This window comes from Martes martes (genome assembly GCF_963455335.1).
Source record: "Martes martes genome assembly, chromosome: 7".
Taxonomy (NCBI): domain Eukaryota; kingdom Metazoa; phylum Chordata; class Mammalia; order Carnivora; family Mustelidae; genus Martes; species Martes martes.
This window is the reverse complement of record NC_137894.1, coordinates 61,137,572-61,163,362: the sequence shown is the minus strand read 5'-3', so window position 1 is coordinate 61,163,362 and position 25,791 is coordinate 61,137,572. Positions and strand designations below refer to the sequence as shown.

At 52.9% G+C, this 25,791-nt stretch overlaps 2 protein-coding genes across 2 annotated transcripts in view; both read left to right on the top strand.

The window, feature by feature from the left end:
- Positions 1-5,062, top strand: part of VPS39 (VPS39 subunit of HOPS complex) — a 47,741-nt gene extending 42,679 nt beyond the window's left edge. The window contains exons 20-25 of the mRNA XM_080807604.1: positions 139-241; positions 476-521; positions 1,353-1,502; positions 1,666-1,800; positions 2,063-2,154; positions 2,921-5,062. Of these exons, the coding sequence (XP_080663730.1) occupies positions 139-241; positions 476-521; positions 1,353-1,502; positions 1,666-1,800; positions 2,063-2,154; positions 2,921-2,996 (602 nt within the window). The 3' untranslated portion in view covers positions 2,997-5,062. The remainder of the gene's footprint in view (positions 1-138; positions 242-475; positions 522-1,352; positions 1,503-1,665; positions 1,801-2,062; positions 2,155-2,920) is intronic.
- Positions 5,063-6,949: 1,887 nt separating this feature from the next.
- Positions 6,950-21,210, top strand: PLA2G4F (phospholipase A2 group IVF; the record flags this gene model as incomplete). Its single annotated transcript, XM_080809710.1, has 20 exons — positions 6,950-7,054; positions 8,068-8,140; positions 8,746-8,882; positions 8,999-9,127; positions 9,565-9,605; positions 9,870-9,912; positions 10,382-10,448; positions 12,284-12,453; positions 12,586-12,699; positions 12,901-12,938; positions 13,156-13,291; positions 14,939-15,075; positions 15,354-15,576; positions 16,466-16,580; positions 16,805-16,942; positions 17,041-17,148; positions 18,575-18,769; positions 19,021-19,187; positions 19,989-20,175; positions 20,468-21,210. 20 exons carry the CDS (start codon positions 6,950-6,952, stop codon positions 20,686-20,688), a joined length of 2,544 nt encoding a protein of 847 aa, XP_080665836.1. The 3' UTR covers positions 20,689-21,210.
- Positions 21,211-25,791: the final 4,581 nt, after the last annotated feature.

Below are 25,791 nucleotides of genomic sequence, written 5' to 3'. Positions count from 1 at the left end.
TCTAATTTTAGCAGTTTTCTCCTTGAAAAAAACCCCAAGTAATACAAATACTTTCACATAGTTGTGTAACAGCTTAGCTTCCCAGCCTGTGCTTGCACAGTGGTGGTGAAGGTTACTCACGCTTCTTCCTCCTCCCAGGCCTCTTAGAAGAGCGGGCACTGCTGCTGGGCCGCATGGGGAAGCACGAGCAAGCGCTCTTCATCTACGTGCACATCCTGAAGGACACAAAGATGGCCGAGGAGTACGTTTCCCCCCTTCCCGCCCCCCCACCCCACCACCATCACACCACCCAGTGAACCCAACAGCAGGCCCTGCAGAGGGAAGAGAGACGGGAGAGCAAGCGGCCTCCCCTCCACTCTGCCTCCCCTGCTGGCCCCCAGTTGTGGCGCCATCGTGAGGCTGCTCCCGCGGCTGAATCAATGACCTCTCTCGACACAGCTGCTCTTGCCTCGTCTCACCACTTTCTCCCTTGCAGATACTGCCACAAGCATTACGACCAAAACAGAGATGGCAACAAAGATGTAAGTAGTGACACTGGCCCCAGGGAGCGTGTGCACTTTCCACTGTCCCTCACAGCACAGCCCACCCCCTCGGAGGCGATCACAGGGGATACTGGTAGGAGTGGCTGAGATCCCTGATTCTGCACATGTGTATTGAGGAGAGGCAGGGTGACTGTACATCCTGGTTTGCTCGGGATGGTTCTGGCTTGCTGTGATGGTTAGTAGCGTCCCTAACCCCTTCGCTTTTGGAAGAGTCCCACCTTGTATAATAAAGCCTGACAGTTGCGAGGAGTTGCACTTTTGTGCTCTGTCTAGAATGCACATGGATTTGTCCGTGTCTGGACACACTTTTGACTCTCATGCCTGGGGCGTGGGGTTAACTGGAATCTAGGCGGTAGAGGCTGGAGTTGCTGCTAAGCAGTGCACGGGCCACCCTCAAAGAAGAATTGGCCAGCCTGGAATGTTGAGTGCTGTGTTACTGGCCCCAGTAGGAAAGATGGTGTCTCATTTCAGGTTAAGTCTCATCTGCCAAGATGGGATAGGGTCACAGCCTCAAAGCCAGATTCCTAGGAGGGGTCTTTTTGAGTCATTTTGCAGTGTTGGTGTTTTGTCAGTAGTATGATGCTTAATAAACGCAAGGCATTTGGGGTTGTTTTTTTCTTTCCCTCATGAAAAACAGTCCTTAATTTTTTACCTCTTCAGTTGACTGACTTTACCAAGAGCTTTTAAAATGTGACAAATGATGAATTTTATGTGCTCCAGGGCAGCTCTTACTTATTTTTAGGTGTGGTCATGCTGGGGGGTTCTGAAAGGCTTACCACCAGCCTGATGTATGTGACTTGTGTGAGACAGGTGTATCTGTCCTTGCTCCGGATGTACCTGTCGCCCCCCAGTGTGCACTGCCTGGGACCAATCAAGCTGGAATTGCTAGAGCCACAAGCCAATCTCCAGGCAGCCCTGCAGGTCCTCGAGCTGCACCACAGCAAGCTGGACACCACCAAGGTCAGGAGCTCTTCTGGGGAGATGAGATGCACTTGGGGGCACACTCAAGAGAGGACAGGACAGAGAAAGGGACCGAGGTTGGAGAGCTGTGTGGCTTCAGACTTCTCCTCAGGCTCACTTTTGTTCTGTCTCACCCTGTTCCCATCTCTGTTCCTGTCCCCAGGCCATCAACCTTCTACCAGCAAACACTCAGATTAATGATATACGCATCTTTCTGGAAAAGGTCTTGGAAGAAAATGCACAAAAAAAACGGTTCAATCAAGTGCTCAAGAACCTTCTCCATGCAGAATTTCTGAGGGTATGAACCTTCCAGACTCTAGGGTGGGGTTGTACTTCTTTAGTATGAGACAGTTACCACATATTCCCCAGAGATAAAAGCAGAGCTTTGTGTTCCTTTAATGCTGTAGCTCAAACTGATGTCATAAGCAACTTGACAGTTGGTTGCAAGTGTTTCCATTAGAGGCGTCTGTGGGGGCTGGGGGATGAGGCAGCGCCAGCCTCTGCCTTCAGTTCTGTGTGCTGGACGCTGGGCTTCTGTCCCAGTCACTCTCCTCTCACAGGTCCAGGAAGAGCGGATTTTACATCAGCAGGTGAAGTGCATCATCACGGAGGAGAAGGTCTGCATGGTGTGTAAGAAGAAGATCGGGAACAGGTGAGCCTCCTGCATGGCTGTGTGTGGGTCCCACGCAGGATGGATTTCTGCCCTTAGCTCATGCGGAAAGCATGGCTCTTGGCTGTCTCGGCCACTGTTACTTCTTGAGCTTCCAGAGAGCCGTCCTGTTGTGTGTTGCGGGTTAGCTTTGGGGATTTAAAGACTTGCAGCGTATGGCACGGGGCTCTTGACTTCGTGCCTGTACAGCCCTTCCCTTCTGGTACCTAGACGTTGTGATGTAACCAGTGGGTGTGTATGAGTCGTACGTGGGAGAAAGTTCTTATCTTTTGGGGTGTGCCTGTGAAGGAAGAAAAAGATCTTTCCATCTGCTGCCTCATGACTTGAGTAAAATCCTGGGCCAGCATCATTCTGTTTGGAGCATATACTCCAGTCTGTCTCCTTGCTTGCAAAAAGCAGGGCACTTTGTCCCTTTTCTTACATGAGTGGAAGAATCCTTTTCTTTAGAAAGACCTAACCTGCTGTCTATTGTTTGAAGTCGTCTAAAACTTGCTCTGATGAGCAGAACCTCTCCATCTGCCATGTATTTCACAGTGATGACTTAAGAAGAAGCATTCCCATGCCTTCAGACTGCATGGAGCTCGTGCTCTGTTTGGTTATTTGACAGAGATGGTGGCTGTGTAAATTCAGAAGACCCTAGGGGTTTGCCGTTCCTTGTGGTTAGGGTGGGTCGCTTTTGGGAGGGCCCCTGAGTAAGGCACCTTTTCCAGAAGTGGTCTTCTCTCCTGAGCCGTTTTCCTTTCTACAGTGCATTTGCAAGATACCCCAACGGAGTGGTCGTGCACTACTTCTGTTCCAAAGAGGTCAACCCAGCTGACACCTGAGCCCAGCATGCCAGGGACTCTTTATATGGACAGTCGGCTATCCCAGAGTGGGGAAGAAGCACCGGCCTTAGGAATGGGGGGCTGTTTCCACCACCAGCTGTCTCCCCATTTGGACACTCCTGGCTACCTTGAGCCGTGGAACATCTCTGAATTTAATCAGACTTGCGGTCTGGTGTTACCAGCTTTTTGATAGAAAAAGAGATTAGCTACACCTTATATACCATTTGCGTTGCAGGCGGTTTCAGAGAATTTACTACCCGCTTGGATGGGAGGAGGTGGGGAAGGGCATTGTCCTGCCTTTGCACACCAATCACCTGAACAAAGAGAGTGTCTCAAGTGTCCATAACCGCGAGATTGTTTATGCAGTTTTCTATGAAGACACGTGCAGGCCTTGGCGCTGAGCCCCCTGTGCAGTGGCCTGGCGCCTGGGAGGAGAGCCATCCTAGAGCTCCTCTTGCCACACGGGCCCGCCCTGGCTCTCTAGGTGATGACAGTCATTTCTCCATAGTCACCACACCCCCTATCCCCTGAGTCCTGCCCACTCGTCATATCCTGTTCAGTCTCCCTTTCGTCCTCACTGTTGATTTTCTTCCTCAGTCTCTCCACTGCCCCTCCCCCCCCATGCTTTGTCTCCCATTTTCCCCACACCAGGAGTAGGTGACATACAAACAAGGTAAAATGAGAGGTGAGGGGAAGTCTCGGTTTCCAGGATACGCTGATAACTGGTGGTCAGGTGTGTTGTAAATAGGTCCTCCTTGGACTGAGAGCTCTGTGCCTGGAAGGTTAGGAGAGCATCATCCTCCATCCCCCGGGGCGAGTGTGACGGTGGCTCTGAGGACGGCTATATGACCTCTGAGGCAGACCTGTGCAGATGCATCTGCTCCTGGGTCACCCAGCAGCTGCCCAGGGCAGGGTGGCTTGGTCTCTGTGAGCACAGTGCTTTGTGCTTTGGCATCTTTCCCTTCGCAGCTAGTGTCGTCTGCTCGCCTCACAGTTGGCCTGGCTGTCCTTTTCCAGCTTCGTGTTGCAAGGGTTGGAGGACTGCACTGGCCTTTTGTAGGTAGGTGGGTCTCTGTCACACATAGGAGCGATCAGATCAGGAGCTGACAGGGACAGGAGGTGGGCATGCTCGTGAGGTGTGTGGCAACGGCTGACAGTGCAGTGGGAGGTGGCCTGCAATGCACGGGTTTATGAAGGAACTCACTGCCACATCCCTGGAGCACTTGCAAGGGGCAGAGAACACCCCCTCCCTGCCCAGGCACTGGAGGCACCCAGGAGGAGTGTCCAGCATGACAGGCAGAAGACCTACGGGAGTGCACGCCCTGCCCCCTGTCCTCCCTGGGGTCTTGCAGACTCAGTCTTGATGCTGCTGTGTTTTTAACGGTGGGAAGGGATGCTGTGTTTTTAACGGTGGGAAGGGTGGGTCATGGTGCCTGGCCCTGACAGTGTTTTCGGCTCCTGGCCTTGACAGGCCATGGTTCTTCTTAAACCGCAGCACCACGGCATGTGGGGGTGTGTTGGAGGTTGCGCGGGGAGTGTTGTAGACTTGGCTCCTCCCAGGCACAGTGTCCACAGAGAGTCTAAAGTACAGAGTGTGTGCCCTCAGCATCACTCATGCAGGCAGGGACTCTGCTCAGGTTTGGAAGGCAGAGCAATGCTTCGGAAGAGCCATGTCCCACCTGGCCATACCAACCTATGAGAAGCCATGCTGCCCTTGGACCTGTTGGCACCAGCTGGAAGGAGCTTCCACTGGAAGCAGCACAAAAGTCATCGGGCCAACCCTCCCTCTGTGCCTCGGAAACCCGCCCCACCCCACCAGCCCTGTCTCCCTGGCTTGCTGTGTTTGTATCTTCCATCCTCACAACTTCTGTGGCACATCTGTTTGAAGCAATAGAATAAAGAATGTGTGTTTTCCTCCTTCTGGAATACATAACCCCGTTTTCCCAACTCCGTTCTTCCTTCCCTCCGTCTGCCCTCTGTGGAGGTATGAAGAAGGCAAGAGACAAAAGCTCTGTAATGACTCATGAGGATCTCATAATAAATGTCATAAAGTAAGACACCAGCCTATTTGAGTCTCTCCCCACCCTTTTCTGTGAAGTTTGATGGAAATAACAATGAGGAGATAGTGATTTATCTAAGAATTGATAAGAATAAGCCAATTAACGATAAAGAAGTCAGAATGACACCTCTGTCCTGTATGTCTCGATCTGTGCCATTCAGCACAGCTAGTGTGGCTGGCTGCCGATAGTGGGGCAGTGCGGACATGGAACATTTCCAGCCTCACCAGGTTCTGCTGGACACATACCACCTCCAGCTAGTCCCAACTCTTTCCCCCTGCACTTCACATATGTGATGTACTCCTGCCTCTTCCTGCAGCTCCTAGGGACTGGGAGAGTCATGAAAGGTATGGAATTGGTGGGATTGAAGGACCCAAGTATGTTTGAGAAGGTTGGTCCATTTTGGCCAGCACCAGAAAGGCAGTCTGGTCCTTCTATGTCCCCCTCTGTGGTCATCCTGAATTTTCTTCGGAGGCACGGGGCATGTGATTTCCAGGAGACGGTATCGTACAATGCAGAGCGTGGGATGCCAGATGGCTGTGTGTGCCGCAGCCAAGTCCGTGCTCCCACTCGGGCCCCTCCAGCGTGGAGCCTGCACACACCGTGTGTAGGTAACACCAGCGCGCTGGCACTCCAGCATCTCTTGAGACCCCGGCACAGGTCTTGGCTCTGTTCCAAGTTAAGCAGAAATAGGCCCTCCCCTTGGGGCCTGGCCAATGGCAGTCATCCTCTTCTTTTCTAGGGGGTTCTCATCTCAACGTGCGGACAGGGTTCATTCTGGAGTTGAATCACCTCTTTTTTTGGATGTTGTTTTCTTTAGTCTCCACCTCAGGCCTGGGGGAGGAGAGCGGAGATGACTAAGTCTTGGTTGATGAACAGAAATTATCTCCCAACAGCTCACTGCCCCAGAGATCTTTTCTTCTGGAAACTGCCTTTCTCGGCCATCCAGACCGCTGTGGTTCACAGACGGTCACGTACCATCTCTAGCCTAAGGCTTACAATGATCAAAAGGGGACTCTCTAAAGCCTTATCTCCAGTAGCATAAGGAGAGGCAGGCCTACTTTTTAGCTGTCCGTATTGATACCACCTGATGATATCCCTACCTGTTTACCTGGACCATCCAGGCACATCCACCGATCCCGAGAAGAGGGCCCCGGGCAAAAGTGACACAGAGTCATGAGGCTGTGAATTTCCTCAGGATACAGATGGATCCTCCTCCCCTTTGGTTGCAAGGCCTAGTGTAAGTCTGGCACACAGCAGACTGTCAGTGTTTGATGAATAAATGAGGGAGGTCACAAGAGATGAGAAACACATTTGGGTCCAGATAAAACTGAATCAGAGATGTCCATGTTTCTGCTTAAGAGCTGTGGGCAAGGTGGGACTTGAAGGGTAGATGGTTTCAGGACATTTTTGTAGCTGGAGCAGGCAAGGCCCTGTTGCAGCACTTCCTATCTTCCATCCCCTCCTAACACCTGCTGTGTCAGCATTGTCTAGAAGGCTTGTTGGAAATCATAACACCTGGGTTCTAGCCACACCCACAAAGTCGAATCATCTAGGGGGTGAGGCTCAGGTATCTATTTTCCATAAGCAGCCGGAGGTTAACCAGGAGCTAGGGTTGGGAATCAGAGTCCCAGTTCCTCAGCCTCTCGGAGGGGGACTGAGGTGTCTTTTGCTTGAGGGAATTGTCACTTCCAATCACTTCCTGGAGCACACCAAACCCCACCTCCAGCCCCAGCAGGCCACCCAACCCTGAGTCCTCAGGAGAGTAGCCAGCTCCACCCTCCCCATCTGGATGTTTCCTGTCAGACCTGAGCTAGCAGTGAGTGTAGCCAGAGGAGAGCAGGGTGGCTCTGGAAAGCACACAGGGCTTCCGACTGAGAACTGTGCTGCCCCGCCATGCACCTCGGGCCAAGGTGGCTGGCAGGCAAGGGGCTGCCCCTCCTGGGGGCAGTGCTGCTGCGCATGAGAGAGAAGAGGGGACCTCAGTGGAGCCAGTGTCGGGTAAGTTACCTGGTCTTGCCTGGGAAGTGCGGACTGCAGAAGCCCTGTGAAGACTGAGACCAGCCTGGGATTGGCTTCTGATCTAGGCTGGGACCCACTGGTTCTCACCAGCCTGGTGGAGTTTAAATTAAAGAGGTTGGCCAAAACCTTGCCTTTTGGAAATGATCCCCCTTCCCCGAAATTAGGAATGGAGGGTGAGGTCCTATGATGCTTGCAGCTGTTGGCTTTGCCCAGAATGCCCCAGCTTGGCTGTAGAGTGCCCAAGGGGGATAGGGGAAAGGGGCTTCCTGGGATTTTGAGGGGTAGCCTCACTCTCAGGAGAGTGCGGTCTGTTGTTAACCTCTCTTGGGCCCAAGCTGTTGTCTTCTTCGGGACTCATCAGACCAGTACAAGCTGGGTGACACCTGGTTTCCCTTCCCCTGCCGCCTCCTAGGGGGTGTGGCTTTTGTCAGTGTCCTGGTGGGTGGGGTCGATCACCACTGTCTCTTCTCATCTTTAATCTCCGAGGTCCAGTACTCTAGCTCTCACTTAGGCTCCCGAGCTCTTGGCCAGGGCAGGAAAGTGAGGAGAGCTGCCCATTTGCGGTGGTGCGTCACAACCGTAATTAGTAACAGTAGCTACATGTATTAAGCACTAATACCAGCCACTTTATAGAACTTCTCATTTAAAAGTCAGCACAACCCTATGAGATTATAAACCCCCAGCATAGAGATGGGGCAAATGAAGCTTGAGGAAATCAAGCTATTTGCCCAAGGCCATTCAGCTAGGCCGTGGTGGAGTTTAGATTTGAACCCAGCCTGACTGATTTCAAAGTCCAGGCTCATCAATGGCTTGTTGAACTCCCAGTGTCCCGAGTCCTCTCCGGTCCCAGGCACAGTGACTTCAGTGACCCCAGGCCAGGCTGCTGCTCTGTGAGGGGACGAGGGAAGCCTGAGCTGGGTACCACCGCAGGGAGGTGATCAGGCCCCATACCTGGCTTCCCAGAACTGAGTTCCAGAGTTCTATTGTTTCAGCGGGAAACCCACCCATACTATGACCTCCAGGTGAAGGTGCTGAGGGCCAGAAATATCCAGGGCACGGATCTACGTGAGTGATGCCTAATTCCACCCTTTCTCCCCTTCCTTTCCTGGGGCTTCCCCCAGAGCCCAGCAGGAGCTGGCTTAAGGTAGGGGTGTGTGTGTGTGTTTGGAGAGGGGTAGCTAGTGTTGGCCATGGAGGGAATGAGTCCTCCCCAGTGATGGAGCTCTGGGGCAGGCAGGCAGGGGCTGGACGGGAGACTTGTGCAGACCTCTGACTCCTCCTCGAGTCTAACAAGTAGAGCAGTGCAGCCTGGGTGAGCACGTGAGGCTGGCTGTTGTCAGAAATCAAAGTCTGTTCTCCAGCCGCTTTCCACGCCAATGCTCACCATGGAAGGGGACTTTGTTGCCCTAATCAGGTCCTTTCAGGGGATTACTCAACTATCTGTGTGGCCATGTGGTCTTCTAACTGGCTACTACAGTCTTCAGTTGAAAGGGACGTGTAAGTGGTCCGGATGGAGTTAAGGACATTGGCTCTCCCCAGGACTCCTCATCCCACACAGGCAGCCTCCTCTCCCCCATCCACTCCTTCCCCTCCTGCCCCAGCCTCCTCCAGGGAACCCTTACAGCAATAAAAGCTAGACTCTGAAGACCCCTCCCCCATCCCACCTGCAGTGTCCAAAGCTGATTGCTATGTGCAACTGTTCCTGCCCACTGCATCCTCTAGTCCCACCCAGACAAGAATGGTGGCCAACTGCAGTGATCCCAAGTGGGATGAGACCTTCCACTACCGGATCCACGGTGCTGTGAAAGTGAGGACCAGCAAAGTGCCCGGGCAGTGGAGGGAGAGAGCTCCTCCAGGGGAGGGAGAGGGCTGTCTGCCTTCCTGCCCTGCCTCAGGCTCCCACCTCTCACCTGCCATTCCCAGAATGTTCTGGAGCTCACCCTCTATGATAAGGATGTCCTGGACAGTGACCAGCTCTCCCTGCTTCTGTTTGACTTGAGGAGCCTCAAGCCTGGCCAACCATACAGACACACCTTCCGACTCAACCACCAGGTGAGTCCCCCTGCCCCCCACAACCCGTGCCAGCAACGAACTGAACTCAAAGAGAGGAAGTCTGGCACAGGGTATTGAGGTGATGGCTCCTGGTCAGCACAGGCCAGGCCTCCAAAACAGACCCTTCTCTGTCCTATACCACTGACCCTACAAAGGCTTCCTCATATATTTCTTCCCTTAATGGAGCCAACATGTGAGCTCCTTGAGGGCAGAGCATTTTGTCTGTCTTGGCCACTGCCAAACCCACTGAGAGTCTGGCACACAGTCCTAAAGGCATGAAGCCCCTCATGGAGATGTTCTCCCTCCTATGCCTGTGAGAAGCCACGACAATCGTCACCTCTTCTAGTCCCTGGAGCTGAGCAGGGTAGGAGGCCGGGACAGTCTCTGATACTTTTAGAGCTCTTAAAAATGAATGCTCCCTTGCTTCTTTCATGTAGGACTCGCAAGAGCTGCAGGTGGAATTTGTTCTGGAAAACAGGTGAGTCCAGGTGACACCCATGCCCTCCCGTTTACACCGAGAATCACGGACAGCTCCAGTTGTCAATCACCAGGCTCTGCACTGGCCTGGCCTGAGAGGGAACGTCCTAGTCCAGACACCCATTTGACTGTTGGCGACAGGCCCACTCCTACCCCCAAACCTGGCCATGCACCCCAGGCTCTTCCAGCTTTTTTAGTCACATTATTAGAGTAGCAGCTGTCTGGCAGGGAGCCAGATGTCCCATGAGCCCCTCATCTTTTGCAGTCAGGTGCCTGCATCTGAAGTTATCACCAATGGGGTCCTGGTGGTGAGTAGGGAAGGCAAGCTTGGGGCTGTCCAGGGCTGGGGGTGGGGAAGGACAGTGCTGAGTCCACAATTGAGCCTATCATGCCCCCTTGCCTCTGAAGGACACTTGAACCCTCCCGAGAGGGGAAATGTGCTAGGGAGGCATCTCCAGGGACCAGGAGCAAGAAGTTCCCTCAAGTCAGAGTGGACAGCTTGGAAGCCTTCCTTCCTCCCCTGAGCCCTGGGGCCCCTGGTTGCTGGGACGGCTGAAGACACTGCTATCCAAGCCCCTCCCCTCCTTCCCCTTTCCCACCAGGGCCACTTCATCTGAGTCCTGGAAGGGGGGCTGTTACAGGCCCCACAAGGCACAGGCCCTCGCAAAGTTGCTACCTGGGCCCTGCCCCAGACACCTCTCCTTCCGCTCTGGTCTGGGCCCTGTGGAGGGAGGGCCCTGTGAACTGTCGGCTCCTAGCAGCCTCTGCTTTCCTCAGGCTCACCCCTGTCTGAGAATCCAGGGCACCCTTGGGGAAGATGGCACATCCCCACATCGAGAGTATGGTGAGTGTGGTCCGTGGCCTTGGGGCTTGCCTTCTCTCCTGAGGGGTGGGGGACTGCTGAATTCTAGAAGGTGTGTCCAAGGCAGGCAGTTCTTAAATGTTTTAGCACTCAAAGCAGACCAAGGGTGGAATGGATTGCTCCTGAAAGTAGTGACTTTCCTGTCCCTGGAAGTGTTCATGCGTAGAGGTTGTATCAGTTCGATCACTGCTCTGCCAAAAGCAACCCCGCATCAGATGGTCAGCTGGCGCTTGGCTGATCTAGGCTGGGCTTGGCAGGAGGGACCTGGCTGTGTGCCATATGTCCCATCTACCTTCTGTGACCCATGGGCTAGTTGTGTTCCGAAGGTGTCAGCAGTGGCATGAGAGTGAGCCAAAATGAGCAGGTGGTTCTCGAGCCTTTGGTCATATCACAGCCACTAACTGACATTTTACAAGCCAAGACACGTCACAAGCCTGTGACCCTGAAGTTGGAGTGCCAGCAATCCAGTTGGCCTCTCAGCCAGAAGAACTGAAGTCTCTTGGCAAAGCGTGGGAGTTCCAGGAGCGAAGAACCACGGCCACTGATGTAGTGTGCCACAGGGGGCAGCCACTCGGGATGGGGGAGGGGTCCGGATGCAGGAGCAGAGCGGAGGCTATGGGGCAGCTAATGTCCCCTCAGATGCTGAGAGTCCGAGCCCACAGGCTGAGCCCATGTAATGTTCCAGCACTCACTGTGAGCCAGGCACTGTGCTCAGCATGTCCCATTCTTTTATCTTTAATTCTCCTAACAACCCTGTAAAATATAACTATTAGCCTCTCACGAAACTGTGGCTCAAACAAGAAACCCGCTTAAGGTCCTGCAGCCTGAAAGCGAGAGAGCCAGGACCAGACGCAGGTCTGTGGCGCTCAGGGGCCTGTCTGCCTCGGACCAGCACATAGCCATTTCCAGCCACAAACCACAGTTTCCTCATATTCTCTAATTCCCACCCATCCGGGGGCACGTCCCGTCTCCAGGTCTCATTTAGTGCCAAGGAGGGTGTGTCAGGAGAGAGATTCCGTGTGGACCTCTGTTCCCGAAGCATCTGTCACCTTGCACTGTTTGGGTGTCTGTTGCTCTCAAGTCAGGTTTAGGGTCTGGGGTCCCCTCTAAGTGTCATGCACATTTCTCTCGGGGGTTTTGCCTCCTCCCCAGAAAGCTGCTCGGAACAGTGTGCGCCCGCAGGCCTCCCTCTTTACCTCCTTCCAGCCTAGGCTGGCTCTCCCTGCTTCTCCAAGCCTCTACTTACCCACTTCTTCCTCTCAACCCCCTCTGCACACCCTGTGTTCTTGCAAGATCTTATACTGGAAATAAAGGACAGGACAACTTGCTGCCTACTTATTCTCTCCCTGGCCACAAAACTTCCCCACAGTGGTGAGCACAGAGCTTGAATGGAGGCAAGAGATGGGGCAACTGCCAGTTGAAGACTGCTAATTAATGTAATAATGTGTGATAATTATAATTATTATAGAATTATACTTTATATACTTAATATAATAATCTCGAAATCTTCGGCCCCATAAACTCTGGGCAAGGAGCCCTCTCCCTCCCTGCCTTTCCCCCTTCCCTAGGCATTGTGTGTCTCCCACCCCACCCCAGGTTCCCAGTTCTGACCCAGGCAGCTTATAGGACCCTGAGGATCCTTCATGATGCCTTTGCTATGGGTCATAGAGGCAGAGAGTGAGTGGGGTGAGGAGTTGGCATTTCTAAGGGGAAAGAAAGGGGAGTTGCTCTTCAGGGTGCTACCATCATGGGCCAACACCCCCTCCCCTCATTCTCATCCCCTCATCTGGGCCCTCACCTGGGCCATCTGCTCCCAGGCTCTAGGCAGATTCAGCTGACAGTGCCTGGGGCCTATGAGAAGCCACAGTTCTTGCCCCTGAAACCCCCCAAAGAAGGAGGCCACCCAACCACCTTCACCTTTCATGTGAACCCCATGATCAGCTCCAGGCTGGATGTGGAGCTGGGGGAGAAGCTCAGAGTCCTGGAGGTGAGTGAGCCCATAGTCTGGGAAGGCGTGGGTGAGAGAATCAGTCCAGTCTAGGGGGGCGTCCCAGGGCCACCATGGAGGCATGTGTTCCTTTGCCATGCAGCATCATGAGGGGTGTTTGCTTCTCTGCAGAGTGGCCCAAGTGCTGAGCTAGAGACACAGACCAGCCAGCTGGGCGAAGGGGGCATCCCGCTCTCTTCTTTGGCCATAGGCCGGGAAGAACAGCGTTTCGTGGCCCTGGGGGAGGTAAGGCTCTCTCTGACTGCCTGAGGGTCTCCTGCCTGCTCTGTGGCCCCCAAAAGAGGGCTGGGGGAAGGGCCTGAGAGGGAGGAGGTGAGGATCAGGCCAGCCTGGAGTTTGGGCCAGGAGCTGGGGGCGGGGGGTGGGGTGGGGGTGGGGTAGAATCCCACTCCGGGCACTCAGCAATGGGGCTCTTGTCTCTTTCAGGACCAGGCAGTGGTTCTGCAGATGAAGGCAGAAACGAGGTGAGGAAGGCCGGCTTCAGGTGAGGGGCTCTTGGGCTAGGCTGGAAGTGGGGGGGCTCTTCTGCCTCCTCGACTCAGCCTGGGTGGTGGAAGCCTTGTCTGGTTCTGGTGAGGTCTTTCTAAGGGGTTCCACGGAATGTGACAAATGGGTTGGGTCTGAGGCTCTCCTCCAGTGAACAGTTGCCCAGCACCCCACCCCCACCCCCATCTGAGGCAGCACTGGAGACCTTGACCTGCGCCTTGGCTTTGGCCTGTGTGATGGGGAACAGGAGTTTCTGGACAAGAGGAAGCCAATCGTGTCTAAGGCCCTGCAGCAAGTGCTGGGATTGAGCGAGGGTCCTGACAGTGGCCAGGTATGAAATGGAGGAGGTGACCCCCAGGGTCACCAGGACCAAATCCAGCCCCTTCCCTTGAGAGGACTGTGTGTCCAAGAGGCGACAGGAAGCCTTCAGGGAGGGCAGGCAACAGAGGAGGAAGGGGCAGACCTGTTCACCTGAGCACATAGGCAAAATCAGGAGAGGCAGGACCCCATGTGTAATGAGGGACAAGCAGCCCTGGCCAAGCAAGAGGTATATTAGTCCCCTCAGGCGGCCATGACAGAACACCACAGACTGGGCGGCTTAGACAACAGACATTTATTTTCTCCCCCGGAGGCTGGAAGCTTCTTGAAGATTAAGGTGCCATCGGGGTTGTTTCTGGTGAGGCTTCTCTTCCTGACCTGTAGACAGCCACGTTTTTGCTGTGTCCTCACATGGCCCTTACTCTGAGCATGTACAGAGGGTAAGGGGCAAGTTCTCTCTTCCTCTTCTTATAAGGACTCCAATACCATTAGATAAAAGCCCCACTGGTGTGACCTTATGTAACCTGTATAACCGCCTTGTAAGCCCTTTCTACAAAGAAGTCACTCTGGGGCTCCAGACACATGCATTTCCAGGGGCGGAGCACAATTCAGTGCATAACTGTAGACAAAGTGGAGGGTCTGTGGGAGCCTGTGGCCGGGAGGCAGGCAGTACCAAGGGAGAGATCTCTGGCAAATCAGGAACAAGTTGGTGGCTTCCTCCTGGCTGCAAGTGTACTCAGGATTTGGAGCCGATCCTGGTGCTGACAAGGTGGGCAAGCCCAGATGGTTCCTTTGGTAATGCCTGTTCTGTGCCAGCTCTCCACTCTGTAGGTGGAGGGTAAAGAGGGCACAAGACCTGGCTTTCAGGGAGCTCTGTGTCCTCCAGCCCTCCGAAGGCACGGTACACTTGCTGAGCACTGGCCATGGAGCATTTCTTTCAAGACAGAAGAAAGGTGGGCTGGGAGAGGAACCAAAAGTATGGGGGCAGAATGAGCCAAAGCATTGTGGAAAAACTGAGCAACCAAAAAGCTTCTAGTCTGCTCCCACTAGACACCTCTGATGCTGAAGAAACATCTGGGAGCCTCTCATGTCTGGGGCAGGTCCGGGCTGGTTGGTGGTCTTTGTCACTTCAGCCCAGTGGTTCTCCATGGGGGGCCATTTCACCCCCACCCACCCAGAGGACATTTGTCACTGTCTAGAGACATGCTTTATGGGCACCACTAGAGGTGGGTGAGAAGAAAGCTACTGGCATCTACTGGGTAAAGGCCCGGAATGCAGCTAACCATCCTACAACCTACAGGACAGCCCCTTGGGACAAAGAATTACCCAGTCCCAGATGATCATTAGTGCCAAGACTGAGAAACCCTGCTCTGGTGGTTTTGGGTGAAATCCAGTCCACCTTCCAGTTATGCATTTTCCTGGTGCCATGGTTAAGAGCCATCTCCCGAGTCCTACTGCTTGGGTTTCATAGCACATCACTTACCGCCTATATGACTGGGCCAACTATCCTGTGCCTCAGTTTCCTACTCGATAAAATGGGGATCCCACAGGGTTGCTGTGAGGAGTCAGTGAGAGCAGACATATAAAGCTCTTAGACCAGTGTCTGACCGTGTAAGCGATAAAGGACAATGGTGGCCAGTGTTGTGTTTGTTGTGCTCAGGTGCCTGTGGTGGCTGTGCTGGGCTCCGGAGGCGGAACCCGAGCCATGTCTTCCCTGTACGGCAGCCTGGCTGGGCTGCAGGAACTTGGCCTCCTGGACACCGTGACCTACCTCAGTGGGGTCTCTGGGTCTACCTGGTATGTGAGGTGGGGGCAGGGGGCAGAGTAAAGGAGAGCCCTGAGGGAGTGGGAGTATGACCGGTGGTCTGGTGGATTCCCTGAAAGGGGGCTGGGTTCCTGCCTCCAAGGGCGTTCGTGGGGTGGAACGGCCCCAGGTTCCAGGGCCTCCTTGAGTGGGTGGGGCAGGGCAATGGGTACAAGGGATGGAGATGCGGGGCACCCACAGACACACCCATCACTCTCTCCCCTTGCTGGGCCCCCCTGCCGCACTGCCCCAATGTGCTCTCTATGCCCAGGTGCATCTCCACACTGTACCAGGACCCAGCCTGGTCCCAGGTGGCCCTGCAGGGCCCCATTGAGCGCGCCCAGACTCGGGTCTGCAGCAGTAAGATGGGGGCGATGTCCCCAGAGCGTCTACAATACTACGCCCAGGAGCTGGCAAGCCTGGAGGGCAGCGGCCACAGTGTTTCCCTCATTGACCTCTGGGGTCTCCTCATTGAGTATTTCCTCTACCAGGCGGTAAGAGAAGAGCATATAACAAATAAACCTGGCTCCTTGCCACCCCGCCCCACCAGCACACCCTTCTGCCTTCATGGCTAGGCTGAGACGGAAGGTTTGCAAAGCCAGCCCTTAGGTCAGAGCTCTCCGAGGATGAGAGGCGAGACCCCTGGGCAGGCTGACCATGCTTCCTCTTTCCTGTCCCCTAACCCCTGGGAAGGGAGAGGTGGGTCTGCAGTTCTCGGGTCTGTCTGCATATTCGAATCACCTGCACAGGTTCTCAAAAACACTCAGCCCTGGGCTCCACTTCTGGAGATACTGATGGTGGTCGGTCTGGGTTGGAGCGCTAGCACACGTGTGTTTTGAAAGTGTCCAAAGTTTTCCAACCTGCGGCCTAGGCCGACTGCCACTCCTGCCCACCGGCCAAGCTGCCTGCTGCTGGTAGGGCTGCAGGCCCAGCACGAGCTGGGAGAGGAGAGGAGTCAGAGCCGAGTGAGGGTCTCAGTCCTGGGGGGGCCTGGCCCACTGGTGTGTGGATATAAATCACAAGTGATTTCTCATGTCTAAGAAAAGAATCCATCCATATTTTTGAATGATTTATTTTTTAAAGAAAGTAAACTGGATTTTTTTTCAGTATTTCCTTTAAAAAAGGTCACTGATATGCTTTCTGAAACAGCAAAGAAGTGGGGAGAGTGTTCCCAATGCCGCTGGAATTGTACAAAACTCACAGCAGCCTTACCTGCACTGCAGCCTAAAGCCTGGCCCTCAGAGAACTATCTCTAGAACACTGGCCTTGGCAGCCCCAGTCTCTGGTGGGCATGCTGTCCCCTGCAGGGTATCGGGCCTCAGGCCATGGGGATAGGGGAAGGGAACTCCCCAAAAGCCAAGTGCCTCCCTGCCTGCCTGCCAGGAAAACCCCGCCAGGCTGTCTGACCAGCAGGAGGCCGTCAGCCAGGGCCAGAACCCTTATCCCATCTACGCCAGCATCAATGTCCGCACCAACATCAGCGGGGAAGACTTTGCAGGTGCCTGGGTGCCGGGACCCGGGAAGAAGGTAGAGGCGGTGGATGGTAGAGGGTGTGAGAGGCCAGTGCTAGGAATGTGCAGATGTGAGCCCTGGAACCCAGTGGGCTTGCTGCCTCCTGCTCTTGGCAAGTCTAGTTCCTGCTCAGGCACTCAGGTGTGAGGGGAAACCCTGGGGTCCTGGTGGAAGTCCCCAGGTAACATTCCCTTCTCTCTGGGCCCCCAGAGTGGTGTGAGTTCACCCCCTATGAGGTCGGCTTCCCCAAGTATGGGGCTTATGTTCCCACTGAACTCTTTGGTTCTGAGTTCTTCATGGGGCGTCTGCTGCAGCCCTGGCAAGAGCCCCGGATCTGCTACCTACAGGGTGAGTCTGGGCTGGGGGGCTGGGGACAGAGCAGGGCCGGGCTAGGCCCTCAGATGGGCTGCAGCTGTGAGGGCCCAGGGCCTCGCCTTTCCCCTTAGGTATGTGGGGCAGTGCCTTTGCAGCCAGCGTGGATGAGATCTTCCTGAAGATGGCTGGCTCGGGCCTCAGCTTCCTAGACGGGCACAGAGGGAAAGTAAACATCACAGGTAAGGGTAGACACCCTGATCACCCCACACTTCTCTTTCTGGCCCCAGGGACCTGGCTGAGGCTCAGAGGATGAGGGAAGGGATGGTGCAGGACTTGGCTGTCCCACTGGGTTCAGAGAAGTCCTGAGGGGATGACTTCTAGCTTAGGGTCTCCAGCTGCCCAGAGGCCTGCGGAGACAGTGTGCCTGCGGGTCTGGGGGAAGGCCCATGTCAGAAAAGCCAGCAGGACGGATGCCTGGGTTGCTCAGTTGGTTAAACATCTACCTTTAGCTCAGGTCATGATCCATGGGTCCTGGGATCGAGTCCCACGTCGGTCTTCCTGCTCAGTGGGGAGCCTGCTTCTCCCTCTGCCTGCCACTCCCCCTGCTTGTACACTCTTCCTCTCTCTGACAAATAAATAAATAAAATCTTAAAAATATATTTAAAAAAAAAGCCAATGGGAATTGTGAGTGCTCTATGATAAGATCATAGCTTAGAATTTTCTGCTTGGGTTCCAATGATGTCGATTCAGCCCAGTCCATACCCCTCGGGGTTCCCTTGGGGCTCCTCGTGGGCCTGCTTCTTAAGTGTCCTGTGAGCTCCCTGATGCACAAAATACCCTTTCCACCTTTCTCCCCTGGATAACATCTATTCATCTCGTAAGATTTAGCTCAGACCTCATTTTGCCAGGGGGCTTCTCTGTTCTCCTCCATCCCTTCAGGCTGACCGAGGGTCTTACCACCAGAGTCCTGTAGCCCTGTGTACATGCTCCATCATTACCCTTGTCTTGAGGCATTGTTACGATTTATGATCTCTTTATGTGCCTCTCTCCTAAGAAGGCCATGAGCCCTGGGGCGCCGGGGTCGGGCCCTACTCACCTTCCCATCCCTCATGCCTGGCACAGTGCCCAGCACACGGTACTCCTCAGTGGGTATTTAATGGGTGAAATTCTGATTAGAAGTTGTATGCTCAAGGGGCGCCTGGGTGGCTCAGTGGGTTAAAGCCTCTGCCTTCGGCTCAGGTCATGATCCCAGGGTCCTGGGATCGGGCCCCACATCGGGCTCTCTGCTCCGTGGAGAGCCTGCTTTCTCCTCTCTCTCTGCCTGCCTCTCTGCCTACTTGTGATCTCTGTCTGTCGAATAAATAAATAAATAAAATCTTAAAAAAAAAAAAAAAGAAGTTGTATGCTCAACTTCATTTTCAAAAGGGGGAAATAAAGGATCACTTAATAAATACAATGCCATAGGCAACTTTGAAAATAGAGGCAACCTGAAAGAAAAGGTCATTTAAAAGAGGTTCTGGGAAGCAATGGTCTGAGGCTCAGGAGCTGGGGGGAAGGAGGGGTGAATGTGAGGAGGAGATAAAGGGGGTCCCCTGAGCCATGAGGGCCGCTGGACAAAGGAGGGCCCCACTTTTCACTGTATTTCACCCTCCCACCCCCATCTAGATGACTGCCAGAAGCTCCAGCTACATGACCCCTCATGTCTGCGAACCAGGCTCTTCACCCCCCAGGGCCCCTTCTCCCAGGCTATGCTGGACATATTCACCTCCCGCTTTACCTCCGCAGAGAACTTTAATTTCATCAGGGGCCTCTGCCTACACAAAGACTATGTCGTTGGCCAGGAGTTCACGGCCTGGAAAGGTGGGTGCTGCTCTGGGTGGGGAGCCCCTGCTGCCCGGGGCCCGCGCTGCCTTTTCCCCCTGGGGACTGGGCTGTGGGCTCCTGCTGCCCAGCGGCTGAGGGGAAAGGACTGGGATGTCTGCGAGGAGGCAGGGCCAGGGGCTGGGGTGGGAGACTCTGGTGCCATCAGGAGCAGTGGAGGAGAGATCTCTACAGAGAGGGGCCATCCCAGTGTGAAGAGAAGAGCAAGCAAGCATCTGTCCCTGTTGCAGCCACGCACCCTGACGCCTTTCCCAACCAGCTCACTCCCATGCGGGACTGCCTGTGCCTGGTGGATGGGGGCTTTGCCATCAACTCTCCCTTCCCCCTGAACCTGCTGCCCCAGAGAGCGGTAGACCTCATTCTGTCCTTTGACTACTCCTTGGAAGCCCCTTTTGAGGTAAAGTGTGTGGTGGGGAGGAATTGAGGTTCTCTGTGGAGGCGGCCTGCCTGGGCATTTCGGGATTGCCCTTTGTGCGGGACCTGCGTTCCAATCTGCGGGCCGGTACCTTGTGAAGATATTAGTGATACTGGTCTCCCCAGCTGGAGGAGGGGGATTGCTGAGGCCATGGGATGGAGTGGGATTCAGGAGAAGAGGCCAAAGGCGGTCCTTGGAAGTCTTCCAGCCTGTTCTGGCCCCTGCCTGTTTCTGAGAGCATTCTTGGCTCCTGTCTGGACCTGTGTTGGGGTCTGCTGTCCCTTAGTTACTGTGGTAACAACAGAGCCATCAGCTTCCCAGCTTCCCAGCTTCCCAGGGGCACCTCCAGTGGCAGCTCCCTCAAGCCCTGTGGGGTAGCGGATAGGTTCCATCATCTGGATGAGGGTTCTGGTTGGGCCGCTGGCTTCCTTCTCCTCCTTCTCCTCCTGGGTTTAAGGAGAGCCTGGGATTAGACAATGGATAAAGCCTCTTCCCATGGGACCTTCTGTGTAAGTATTCCATCTCCACCTGGTGACATTGAAATCAGCCCCTAAGAGGGATGAAGAAGAGGGGAAGCAGTAGGTGGTTACAGGAGAAAGGACCGAGAGGACGTCGTCATTGGTCTGCACAACCACCCCACTAGAGTTAGTCTGTTTTCATTTTGTAAACAAAGAAACAGGCTCAGAGAGGCCAGGTCACCTGCCTGTAGTCATTCAGCCAGCAGGGGGGCTGTGTGAGCACAGGCGGTAGGAAGCAGGGTCAGAAGCTGGCCTTTCTGCCCAGGTCTTACAGATGACAGAGCAGTACTGTCTGGACCGAGGCATCCCCTTCCCAAGGATTGAGTTGCTCCCTGAGGACTTGGAGGAGCCCCGCGAGTGCTACCTGTTTACCAAGGCTGAGGACCCCCGCTCACCCATTGTGCTGCACTTCCCCCTTGTCAACCGGACCTTCCGTACACACCTGGCCCCAGGTGAGGGGAGCCCCTGAGCTGGGGTCTGGTGGTGGGGTGTTGTGCTGAGAGCAGACTTTTGGGACAGTGTCCCAAAGCATGCCTCTCGGAGGGCCCGAGCCGACCACTGCTGCCCTCTGCTTCTGGGGCCTCAGCATTCACACCGGCCTAGCTCCTCCTGATGGTCGGGAGAGACAGGAAATGTGGGTCCAGCCAGGTCTCCTAGGGCCGTGGTGGGAGAAGCTTCTGGGCTGGCAGCTCCTAGCCCCAGACTGGCCCCCAGTGTGGCCCTCACTCCACTTCCCACCCACAGGTATGGAGCGACAAACAGCTGAGGAGAAGGCCTGCGGCGACTTTGTCATCAACGGGTCAGACACTCCCTATGGCATGATGAACTTCACCTATGAGCCCGAGGAGTTTGAGCGGCTGGTGGCTCTTAGCCAATACAATGTTCTGAACAACGCGGAGACCCTGAGGCATGCCCTCCGGCTGGCTCTGGAACAGCGGCAGGCTGGGGACAGGGCTGGGGCCTGACGGGGCTTGAGGGGAGGATCATGAGAGAGGGGAGCGACCCTGGGCTCCAGATTAGGGCTGGAGAGAGAGGAGTGGTAGACGATGAGGGGCTCCTGCTTCCCATATTACAGGGACCTGCTTTAGGCCCTCCAGGCCCCAGAAAGCTCCTGCCAAATGGCAGCTTGGCTTTCGGTCATAGGTGTTTCTGGGTGATGATGGCGCTGTATGTCTCTCCGGGGCTCTTGGGAATGGGGAACAGAGGTGAGCAGTGCTCATTCTGCACTGGAGTGTAGAGGGGATCAGGCAACAGTCTAGCCCCAGAGCCTGCCCCAAACCTAGAAGGACCTTAGAGGGCCCAGGTCTTCAGACATCACCAGACCGGGAGGTGTGAGTGCTGAGGCCCAGGTTCCTCTCCTTAAGCTGAGAGTGAAAGCAAAGATTCCTCCATCTAAACCACACTTTTGCAAATGGTCAGGCTCCTGGATGTAGGGCTTGTGCTATTATGAATAAATAATTATTATGAATAAAGCCTCCCAGGCTGCCAGTTTGGATCCCTAACTCCATCCTTCAGCCTGCTGAGTCTCCTTTGCCTCTAGCTTCCCTGTCCCCCTCACTGCTCGCCATCTGTCTTTGCTTAGCCTCCTGAAGGCTGGGGGATAGTACCCCATCCTGGCAGGGCTGATATCCCTGCTGTGATGACATCATCAGTAACTTATTAAGACCCCCGCAGAGTTCATAACTTAGGGCTTTGTAGAGTTCTTAGAACTTGGAACTCAGAGAGTTCTGAGTACTTAGATCTTCGTTGAGCTCAACACTTAGAACCTTCAGTCAGTCTGCCTTTAATGCTTCAGATAGCCGCAGGCTGTCTCTGGCTTCCAGGGGGTAGAGATTTCTGTCTGTTTTGTTTGCTGCTATATCGTCAGTATTTAGAGCAGTGGCTGGCAGGTAGTAGATGCTCAATAAATATTTGAAAATACATGAATGGGATCCTACGCTCTAAAGGGATGGATCATTAACCCCCAACCACAAGAAGATGTACATCACTGTCCTCCAGTTGTTCTTAAGCCATTTGGACCTTTTGGAAAAGCTGATGAGAGCCATGGACCCACTCCCAAGAAAATGCACACACATATGCAAAATTGCCTACAATGAGATCTCTATTTCACTATGTGATCAGCACCCTGGGGTTGGGGCTAGTGTTTGCTCTCCCAGGCCAGCAGGTTTTATGGAGAAAGCAGGCACGTGGGCTTGTACAGAGCTGGGAGGTACCTTGATTCACACAGAGATGTAGAAAATGCCACCTTCTCTCAGATTAGGTTCAGGAAGACATAATAAGATGAGGTGGGAGGGACGGGTCAGCCGGGGCAGGGGTGAGCTCAGCCAGGGAATGAGGAACCATCACCAGGATTGACTCTGGGAGCCAACCAGATGGAAGAGTTGGGGCTCAAAGATGATCTGGCCAATTTGGCTCCTGCTCCGCGGTGAGGAGGGCTCTAAGTCTATTTCTACTACATTTCTGCCCCATTTCCAACCCTGGCGTAAGGGCCAGAAACATGTTTCAAGGTCCCAAGGGTGACCAGGTTGGAGGGATCGGGCCCCCATGAACACAGCTACAGGCTTGATTCGCTCTGAGGCTGGGCAGAAACACAGGAGCAGCGATGTCATTCCTTAACTTCTCAGACCCTCTCAGCAGGCAAAGGAAGAAAAGGGTGGCCACCAAGGCTGCCATGTACAGCTGCACAGGTTGTATACTATACAATTCCAGGGGGTGCCATTCATACAAAGTGAGGATATGAACTTGCTCCGTGGGGTTGTACCATGTGGCAGCTCTGGGCCCATAGTCTTAGCTCAAGGTGTGTGAGAACAGACACTGGTTCAAATATTAGGCCTCCTGGTTTCTTCAGATAGATCTCTGGGTATTCACAAGAGTCTCTTGCAGAAAAAAAGAAAGAGGTGCCAGGCAGATGTGGGAGTAGGGGGAGGGAAAGGAAGATAGAAGGAAGGAAAGGAGAGACAGAGAAGAAAGAGAAGCATTTTCTTCTTTCATTGGCTGGCACAGTACTGGGAGGGGGCCTCTGGTGTTGGCAGGTGGGTGCTTGGTGTAGGTGCCCTGACCTTCTCCAGAGCTCAGTCCCTGCAGCTAATTGCCTCATTGCTGCTCCATTCTTTTGCTCAGACATGAAAACTCCCTCATTTCAGATGGATTCATTCTTGGAGAGTAGGGAAGGAGGATTACTTGCATTACCCGGCATGCATCTGCTTTCCCTCCAGTCCCCACACTACAAGCGGTTGAAAATCCACAGGAACACAGAATAGGGCAGGGAGTCCAGGACTCTTCCCCACACAGCAGAGAGGGGTCTACACTGGGGCTGTCCTGTGAGTCAGGGAGTCTGGCCACCAGAGTTCCTTTTTTTTTTTAATTAGGACAAATGAAGCACAGGAAATACTAAGCAAGTAAGAGCCCCACACATATTTAAAAAATTTTACTTTATGGGGTGCCTGGGTGGCTCAGTTGGTTGAGTGTCTGACTCTTGGTTTTGGCTCAGGTCATGATCTTGGGGTTGTGGGATCAAGCCCAGCATCGGGTTCCGCGCTCAGTGGGGAGTCTGCTGGAGATTCTCCTCTCCCTCTGCTCCCCCTCCAACCATGCATGCACTGTCTCTAAAATAAATTAATAAACCTTAAAAAAATAAAAATCTTTTACTTTAGTCAGATTTTGGTTTTGAAAAAATATACGCAATAGAAGTCCATTTAATTAGACTTTCTAAAAGTCTAATTGCTAACCCCAGGTGGCAAGCTTTGGGAAAGTGAGTGATAAAAGGGGGCAAGGTTGGGGGAAAAGTCAGAGAAAGATGGAGGAAAAAATGAGTCAGGAAGAGGGGCAGTGGAGGGGAGGGGGTGAGTAGGCAGGCGGTGGAAGGGAGATGGGACAATTGCTTTTTAGATAGGCTTTGGCTGCTTAGCTGGTGTTTGCAAGTCTTCTGTGGCTCTTTATTCTTTGAGCTCAAAGTAGTGGTCTCTGCTCTGTAATATGGCCGCCCAGCAGAATCACCTAGGGAATTTAAACAGTACAGATGTCTAAGCTGGGTCTGCTCTGGTCTCCTGCAGGCCATATGCCCTATTCTACCCACCCCCATGCAGTCCTCTGGACCTGGGCTGAGGGCGCTAACCAAGGCCCAGATACCCCTTTATCTCTGGTTCAGGCAGGTACCACCTAAGCCTCCTGTTTCTTGCTTTCTGATTCAATTCTCTTTCTTCCACTATCCCCCTCTGCTACTATGAAAGTTCTGCTTACTATTTCTGGAGTGCTGATGGTTTTCCTTGTCAATTTTAGTAGAAGTGTGATTTATAAATAATATAATTCACCCATTCTAAGTATACAGTAAATGTATAAAATTAAGTGTACAGTTTGGGGCACCTCAGTGGCTCCGTCGGCTGGATGGCTGACTCTTGATTTCGACTTGGGTCATGATCTCAGGGCCATGAAATTGAGCCCTGCCAGGCTCCATGCTCAGTGGCGGCGGAGGGGTCTTCTCTCCCTCTGACCCCTGCCCCCAGCTTGTGCACTTTCACTCTCTCTCAAATAAATAAATCTTAAAAAAAAAAAAAGATTAAGTGTACAGTTTAATGAATTTTAGCAAATTTACGTACACATGTAACCATCACCACAGTCAAGATAGGGAATATTTCCATCACCCCAAAATGTTCTCTTGGGTTGCATCCCAATTAATCTCCCACCTGTGGTCCCAGTGCCCACTGATCTGCTTTTTGTCATTATAGACCAGCTTTTCCCTTCCAGAATTTTATTTAAATGTAATCATATAGTGTGTACTCTCTGGGTCAGGTCTCTGCCACTCAATATAGTGCTTTTGAGATTCATCCATGCTCTGGTGTGTACTAGTGGTTTCTTTCTTTTTATTGCTAAGTTGGAATTTTGTGGGTATACCACAGATTGCTTATCCATTCACCTGCAAATGGAAATATGGGTTATTTCCAGTTTAGGGCTCTCATTAAGCATTTATCTTTTTAAAAAAATATGTATGTACATACATATATTTAAGGTTTTATTTATTTATTTGACAGAGAGAGCACAAGCATGGAGAGCGGCAGGCAGAGGGAGAGGGAGAAGCAGGCTCCCCACTGAGCAAGGAGCCTGACCTGGGGCTCAACCCCAGGACCCTGGGATCATGACCTGAGCCAAAGGCAGATGCTTAACTGACAGAGCCAACCAGGCACCCCTCTCATTAAACTTTTAATCTTTTATTTTTAAAAAGTCAGTCAGTCTCCATGTTCTCTCCCCAAATAAGACAAAAATCTGAGCATGTTAACACATTTTCTAGTTTCTGCCGTATATCCGACTCCCCAGCCACCCAAACCTTCCAGACTCCTCTGGGGCTCTTGCCTGAATTTTATTTTCAGTGTTTTAGAAACTTCAAAATACATGGGGTGCCTGGGTGGTTGAGTAAGTTAAGCGTCCAACTCTTGGTTTCAGCTCAGGTCATGATCTGAACGTCATGATCTGAGTGTTGTAATGGAGCCCTGAGTTGGGCTCTGTGCTCAGTGGGGAGTCTGCTTCCCCTCTCCCTCTACCCCTTCCCCTGCTCATGCACTTTCTCTAATCTCTCTCTCTCTCTCTAAAATAAATAAATCTTTAAAAAAAAAACTTTAAAATAGAGATATTTATTTCAACTTTACAATATATTTTACTGATTTATTTGCTCATTGTTGCTTCTTATAACTCCTTTTTTTCCTTTTGGGTTTATTTTTATTTCTATTGATTTCAAAACTGAATAGGTATTTAAAGGAGGGTCTATGGCTGGTAAACTTTCTGAGTTCTTATATGTCTGAAATTATATTTTCTTGCCCTGACTTAAGAATAGTAGTCTGGATGAATATGAAAGTCTTGATTTAAACTTATATTTACTCAGATTTTAATGCCTTCTTGATTTGGTATCACTGATAGGCAATTTGATATTGTTCTAATTCTCATCCCACTGTAGGTAATTTGTGTTTAACTTTTAGGGCTTCCTCTTTGTCTTTGACTTGCAGAATTTTCCCTATGATTATTCTAAGGTGTGGCCTTAAAAAAAATACGGGTGAACTCTTTCAATTTCTGGACTCCTA